Below are 7,888 nucleotides of genomic sequence, written 5' to 3' on the forward strand. Positions count from 1 at the left end.
ATCCTTTCTTTTTTTCTATCTTTCTATCTAAAGTAAAACTTTGAATATTATAACACTTTTTTCAAAATTTTGCCAAACATATTACATTTCGTCCTTGTTGATTGAGAATCGTATCTGTAGCTACTGCTGCCTTACCTGTTTGTCTGTCCCCAATATGTAGGACTGGTGCCAACAGTTCATCACGAAAGAAAGAACTCACTGAGCCAAAATCACTAACTAACTAAATAAACGCCAATCCGAAATGTCACAAAATCCCCCGCTCTTCGGGGATGTCCTCAGCGCCGAGGAACCTGTACTAGGGTGTATGTGCGACTCGTTCAGATCATAGACTAAGACAAAAAAAAGAAAAAAGATTTTCCATTTATATTCAGTTAATAGGAATAGGATGAGTAGAATCCAAAAAAAATACTTATCGAAAAAAAGTGATCCATTGAGTCATACTAAGTATTTTATCAGCTGTAGGAAACAAAAAACTTCATAGAATATAAAAGTAAAAAAAAATGAAGAAATAGAGATATGCCTAGATACTTTTTTCTATGGATAAAAGATCCAATTGATAGAGGAAGCGCCGTTGACTTTGAGTTGTACCAAGTCGGAAACCAAGCGGATTTATTTTTTGTCCCATAATTCTCCACTAATTTACATAAAATGATATATGGTTCATATTCTAGATTGGGTTCATCCCTGTAGTAATCAGATGAATTGAGTTTGCAAAATGAACGTGTAAGAAGAACGAGATCTTTAGAATCCTCTCTTTTAGTTAAATTCTCATTCGTGATAGTTGTTTTTATGGAAAAACCCTCGCTTTCAAGACCAAATGCACATCCATTCTCGTAGATCTTCCAAAGAACAAGGCTTTTTTCTTTATCTTATATAAATTCAATTAATTTAAGGATATAAATATATGGTTAAATTTATCCTGATAATCCAATCTTTTATAGATAGATTATGGATAGATTTATACATATTAAATCTTAATGCATAAGAATATTCTAAATTCTAGATACTATCTATATTAGTATATAATATATATTACTATATTAATAGTATATATTATTCGACCATAGTAGGTATTCAAGAACCAGTACATAAAATTTTAATGAATTTGAAAGAAATTAAACGATAGTATTTAATTTGCCAAATACATCATTATTGTATACTCTTTCATATGTATGGCGCAACCCAATCCTTGGTTTTTCCCAATCTCTTATCCTTTGTTTGTATATACTGCATTTTTGATTCCATTCATAAATAGGTTTTCTTCCCTATGTGTTCTAGTCTCAATAAGAATACTAGTTTTTACGTATCGCCGGAAAAGCCAAGGGGTCAACCGGTCAGGTTTTACTACAATTACTTGAATTCGAAATGAAAGGGTTGGGTTCGCTTTGACCGTTAAAAGTAGGTAACCCGTTCCCCCTGTCTTTTGTTTGTCTTTATTGCATTCTATCTCATCGTACTCGTGAGGGAAATGATCTTTACATGGAAATGAAAGAATCCGGAGTAATTAATGAAAAAACTATTAGAGAATCAAAAGTTGCTCTAGTGTACGGTCAAATGAATGAATTATGGAAGAAGTTTCGGATAAAAGATGCACTTCTTCGGGAATGAAAAAAAATTGCTCTACTTTGATTTGGCATTTTGGTTTACATTCTTTGACTCCTTCATATTCAATTAAATCCTCTTTTTTAAAAAGAAGGGGGGTTCCAATAGTCTTATATTTCGGAATTCCCGAATTACATTGATTGGATCGTTACTGAAAAGAATATCCAAATACTAAATCCGACTTCTATATAACCTCTGCAAAGTAGACGAAGATCTTGGAAAGATCAAAGAAAGAATCTCTTCAGGCACTTGAACCCGCTTAGATCACATCTAGACAAATAGAAGCAGGTCGGCGGGCAATGTCATGAAATGTCCGCCGAGGTAAAATAAATGACTTATAGGATGAATTCATTAATAACTAAGTACTAACCTACTCATCGCTTCGCATTATCTGGATTTAAAGAATTAATCTAAAAATCGAAATAAAATCAAGATATCATATTTTGCTATTGCTTTTTATGAATATATATAATATTTTATATATTAAATTATGAATATATTTAATAAAATTAAATGAAATAAATATATATTATCTTGAACGGAACAGGATCAGAAGAGAGATCTCAAGAAATGGCAGATCTGTAAAAAATGACCTACTTAACTTAGTGGTTAGAGTATTGCTTTCATACGGCGGTAGTCATTGGTTCAAATCCAAAAATTCTATTATAGTTACAGTAATTATATTAATAGATTAATATAGTAATATATACTATTAATATAGTAATATATATTATATACTAATATAGATAGTATCTAGAATTTAGAATATTCTTATCCATTAAGATTTAATGTGTATAAATCTATCCATAATTTTGATCTATGGATAGCATCGTTGTGGTAAAGGCCGTAATGCCAGAGGAATCATAACCGCAGGGCATAGAGGGGGAGGTCATAAGCGTCTATTGTTTTCATCAAGATTGAATCTAAATAAAATTAAATCACAATGTAATTTTCTTGTTTCTGAATGGGCTTCTTCAATTCTTTTCTTTTAGGTTTTTGTTCTACTCTGAGTAAAGATCTACCCGATGCACTATGTATTGAATTTCCAATCCAATAAATCTTTGATCCCTTTGTCAAAATGGAATTTGAAAAATGAAAGTACGGAATCATCTCCAAAGATCTCGGTCAGAATAGGCATATGCCAAACGTGAATACCCCCTGAAGCAATGGGAAGAACACCTGGTAGAGAAATAAGCGAAAGGTTATACCTATACTATGGAGTTAGATTAACCTTACTCCACTAGTAGCAATAGGCGGCATGGGGAAAGAAGCACTACGATTAGGAATCGACAACACGGAGTTTGAAAAAGTCAAATCTTTGATGATTACATCATACATGATTGAGTTGCGAAAACCATCCATTTGATCACGACGCACAACGAGGATCGTATCCATGCAATTTTGCATTGTTTTACCGAGAAGGTCTACGGTTTGAGTCCGTATAGCCCTACCCTAAGATAATAATATATATATTTCTATTTCTTGTTAAATATACTCACAAATTGAGTATCTAATATATCGCATTTATTAGTATTCTAGATTTAGAATACTAAAGTTTTTCTATTTGGAATTGTGTTAGGACTAATCCCTATTACTTTGGCTGGATTATTCCTAACTGCATATTTACAATATTTTGTATTTAATATGCATAGAATACATTACACCACTCAAATAAAATAGACTTCCGAAATGCGGATATATTTGAATTTAGCCTTGCAAGGTGGTCCTTGCTGATTCACACGGGATGGTTGTAGCATTAGCACTTTTATTTGCGAATCCCTTTGTTTAACTCTAAAAAAATAGAAAAATACAAATAAATATCTCTTTTTACTTGTACTTGATTGGATTTGACTTGACTGTCTACGGCTCCATTGCGTGTGTTCGGGGTAGAAGTTTTGTATAAATAGATAACTCTTCAATAGAGTTCATTAATATCTGAGCTCATTAGTTTTCCCCCATCGATTTGAATATCTCTCTCCAAGAAAGTATGTTTTTTTTACCGCCGCACAAAGAATGTCGGCTCTTCGCCACTTGGGGCTGTAGTATATTCCAAGGGTTGGGCTATTATGCACTCTATTTCCAATTACGTGAGCAGTCATCAGCATTGCTAGAGGCCATACTTTTAAAAGACTTTAAAAAAAAAGAAAGAGTTGCCCTTTAGCTATTATATTATAATTTTAGAGTTGCTTTTGGATTATTACATATATATTTTAGTGGAACCAATACAAAAAATAGATGAAATAATGAAAAAATTGGAGCTACTATATACATTAGATATAATGATGTAATGGAATTGATATTTTCTATGGGATTCGAACCTGAGCTTTATTTACGATTTGGTTCTTCTATATCATCGGCACAACGGCTCCTGGTGCAACAACAAGCACCAGTTTGACTTGGGGCGGTGGTGATTTAGTGGCAGTGGGGGGCAAGGTTGCTTTGTTACCTATTCCAACCCGTCAATTTGAGATCCAGTTCGAGATTTTCCTTGGGAGGTATCGGGAAGGAATTGGAATGTAATAAATAGTAGAATAGAGAAAATCGAATTTGTTTCTTCGTCTTTACAAAAAATAGGAGGAATTCACTAATTATTGTATTAATGGGTGATGGTTTGATGATACAAGAGGGAAGCTTGGTAAAAGCAACAGGAAGAATTGCTTAGATACCAGTAAGTGAGGCTTATTTGGGTCGTGTTATAAATGCCTTGGCTAAACCAATTGACGGTCGAGGAGAAATTTCATTTTCCGAATCTCGATTAATCAAATCTCCAGCTCCTGGCATTATTTCGAGACGTTCCGTATATGAGCCTCTTCAAACAGGACTTGTTGCTATTGATTCAATGATCCCTATAGGGCGTGGTCAGTGAGAATTAATTATTGGGGACAGACACACAGGTAAGACAGCAGTAGCTACAGATACGATTCTCAATCAACAAGGACAAAATGTAATATGTGTTTATGTAGCTATTGGTCAAAAAGCATCCTCTGTGGCTCAAGTGGTGACCACTTTACAAGAAAGGGGAGCAATGAAATACACTATTATAGTAGCTAAAACTGCGGATTCTCTAGCAGGGAAACAGCCCGGATCACCAGCTAAGGCCCCTAAATGACCGCTCAGTGATAAAGGAGGTAGGGGTGCAGAGACAGCCAGGAGGTTTGCCTAGAAGCAGCCACCCTTGAAAGAGTGCGTAATAGCTCACTGATCGAGCGCATTATGAACATAGTTTCTGCATCATGGTTTAATAAAACTCGCATAGTTATTTATTCCGGTGTGCATTTGACATACATTTTGTTAAAACTGCGGAGAAAGAACATATTCATTAACTAAATTCCCATTCAAAGTATATCACACTGACGTTAACAAATTCTATCAGTCAGCAACTACAAGTAAGAAAACCGATAATAGTGGAATCTAAACGCGAAATTGAAACAACAAAAGTACCAAATCCACCAAAACACCTAATCATGCCCCCGTGTGTGCTCTGCTCCTCCGAGCTATGGGCAACTCCGACGTGTGTGGCCCGGCTGCCGACAAAGCCGACACCTCTTTGGCCGGTTCAGATCTGCCTCGTCCATATTGGTCCGTATCCTAGTGGACCTCGGCCGACCCTCTCTCGCATGCCTCTTATTGGGGTCAGGGATGACAGTCGGCCCATCATATGGTGGCCAGAAACCCTCCGGAATGGGAGGTGTGAAACCCATCCGATACACACTGAAGACCGAACTAAGACGATACACGTGGTGGACGTAAGGCTCCCATGTAAGTCGTGAGTAGGACAGCATGCCAGTGCATGGGGACACGGGAAATGAAGAGCCTGGAAGTATCCACAGTCACATGTCTGAGATGCAAGCGAGACTCTATAGCTACCTAGTGAGAAAGAACCAGTCGGAGTTGTCTCTGCGATGGTGAACTCGGAGTTATCTCTGTCGTACACAGTAATGGTGAAACACCTAGCCGTCTTCAAGTTGGTTTCTATACACTTCACCAAGTGCTGACTAAATTGTTGTTCGGCTCCCATCTGCGCCTCAGCCTCTCTCCCTTTGCGAAAAAATAATTCGGCCAACCTTCCGTATATTGCCTTCACTAGCGAGCACATAGGTAGGTTTCGTACACTCTTGAGGATCAAGTTCACACACTCAGATATATTCGTTGTCATGTGTCCGAATCTACGCCCCTCATCACAATGCTGTGTCCACAACGACTACTCAATCCGGTTCGCCCAGTCACACATCGTCGGGTCTTCGGACCTAAGAATATCAAACCAGTAATGGAAGTCGACCTCGGTCTTAGCGAACGCCGCATTCACAAGTAGCCTCCTTGCGTCTTTGCCCTTGAAGGTGAGAGCGAAATTTGCCACAACATGTCGAATGCAGAATGCCCAGTATGCAGACGGAGGTAACCAGCCTCCGTCAGGAGCCTCAAGCGCGGCCTTGATGCCGTTATGCCTGTCCGAGATAACCAGCAGACCCGGCTGTGGTGTCACATGCTAACGCAGGTGGGAGAGAAAGATGGACCACGACTCAGCGTTCTCACCCTTGACTAATGTGAATGCAACAGGTAATATGTTGGAGTTCCCGTCCTGTGCAATCGCGACAAGCAACGTTCCCCCATACTTGCCATATAGATGGGTGCCGTCAATACTAATTAGGGGCTTGCAATGACGGAATGCCTCGATACACGGTGGAAACGTCCAGAATAGCCTGTGAAAAATAAGCTCGAGACTCGTCCAACTGTCCACCGACACAAACAGGGCTCGTCTTTAGGACTGCAACAGTACAAACCATCGTCAACTGGACTCCTAACACCCACCTTGGGAGCTCATTGTACGACTCATCCCAGTCACCATAGATGAGGGCAACAGCCTTCTGCTTCGCCAACCAGACCCTCCTGTAAGTCGGCCTAAACCCGAAGTGTGTTGCGGTGGCATTTAGGAGCACCTTGATGCTGACAGATGCGTCAGCCCTAACCATTGGCATAATGAATGCCGATATCACATGGTAATCCAATTTCCTGTGGTCGCTGGAAATCGAGGTGGCGGGACAAGTATGCGGTCCGTTGTAACGTTTGACCTCCCAAACTCCCTTTCGCTGTCGGAGACTAAGCTGAATCAACCATGTGCACCCATTGCCAAACTCAAAACACTTGCCCACATACCGGCGATAGTCAGACTCCACGACCTTGTACTGTACCCCTCGACGGATGCTTTAAGTCTTGACACTTAAGAGGGCCTCTTCTTTATCCAGAAATTGCTGACCAACCTGAAACTCTGTCAGACCTGTAGACTCTTCAGCATCTCTAGTGCCAAATCCAGCCGGCTGCCCAGGTACCCCTCCTGCCTCATGGCAGCCAAGTCTAAAGAGGAAAAATGTGGAGGGTACTGCTGCGTGCCAGAGCTAGAACCACCGCCCGCCCCAGCAGGCTCACTTGCTCCAACATCATTGCCACTGTCATCAGCAATCATATCCGGCTCGACATCATCCTCCTCTGGATCATCCAAGAATCCATCTCCAACCTCAGCCGATACAAGACACTGTAAAGAGGTCCGCAGATATTCCCCTTCTCCGACCTCGTCGCCTACACTCCCGTTGAGATCAACAGCGAACGAAGGGGAGACGACAGGTTGGAGAGGAGGCTCGTACGCAGGGACGGAGGAAGATGCCACGGCTGGTCTTGAGCTAGAACCGGCTACCGTGGCTAAAGTGGTGGTATTCCGGTTCGAACCCCCCGAGCTAGACACGGCGTCAACCAACTTTGCCAACAGTTCTGGTGTCCTCACCTCTGGAAACTGCCGGCGACAATGAAACATGACCTGCAAGTCATCATCACTCCCGATTGTGAAACAATCGTACTTTACGGTTTCTTGGAGCACCGTGATCGGAATTCGATAAAAAAACTTCTTAACCCGTTTCACACCTTCTAGACCAAGTTTCAGCAGTACAGAGCTAACAAGGTCCTCATACCTCGTCGTAGGCCTTACGATAACATAGAGAGGATCCTTATCAGTGAACTTCACACCGGAACGAGTTTTCCACTTAATGGATCCTCTATGATGAACTAACACTACGAAACTCTCCTCACTAGCCATCTTACCTCCTCTCTAATGATACCAACTCACATTCAACCTTATAAATACAGCTCTGGTCCTCACTAATTCGAAACACCATAGTAGGTGTAAATCGAACCAAATTGGTTCGAATTACTTGGCAAATGTGTAATTCGAACCTAATTGGTTCGAATTATATGTAGAAGTTCGAACATAATTGGTTCAAATTATTTGGCAAACCTT

General features: G+C 40.0%; 1 protein-coding gene and 1 pseudogene across 1 annotated transcript; one reads left to right on the forward strand and one right to left on the reverse strand.

Annotated features, from left to right (window-relative positions):
• The first annotated feature begins 4,186 nt into the window (after positions 1-4,186).
• On the forward strand, positions 4,187-4,711 carry LOC127746647 (ATP synthase subunit alpha, chloroplastic-like; annotated as a pseudogene).
• Positions 4,712-5,803: 1,092 nt separating this feature from the next.
• Positions 5,804-7,687, reverse strand: LOC107484751 (uncharacterized). Its single transcript, XM_016105294.1, has 4 exons — positions 6,878-7,687; positions 6,412-6,704; positions 6,117-6,302; positions 5,804-6,047 (listed from the first exon to the last, which is right to left on the reverse strand). The coding sequence occupies exons 1-4, from the start codon at positions 7,685-7,687 to the stop codon at positions 5,804-5,806; spliced, it is 1,533 nt and encodes a 510-aa protein (XP_015960780.1).
• Between the last annotated feature and the right edge of the window lie 201 nt (positions 7,688-7,888).

The sequence above is a fragment of the Arachis duranensis genome, chromosome 4 (assembly GCF_000817695.3).
Source record: "Arachis duranensis cultivar V14167 chromosome 4, aradu.V14167.gnm2.J7QH, whole genome shotgun sequence".
Taxonomy (NCBI): Eukaryota; Viridiplantae; Streptophyta; class Magnoliopsida; order Fabales; family Fabaceae; genus Arachis; species Arachis duranensis.

Coding starts and splice junctions, on each gene's coding strand:
- LOC107484751 (XM_016105294.1), bottom strand. CDS start 7,687: ATGGCTAGTGAGGAGAGTTTCGTAGTGTTAGTTCATCATAGAGGATCC. Junction 6,705..6,877: donor AGATGCTGAAGAGTCTACAG/GTCTGACAGAGT, acceptor TGGTTGATTCAG/CTTAGTCTCCGACAGCGAAA. Junction 6,048..6,116: donor GGTGAGAACGCTGAGTCGTG/GTCCATCTTTCT, acceptor TATCTCGGACAG/GCATAACGGCATCAAGGCCG.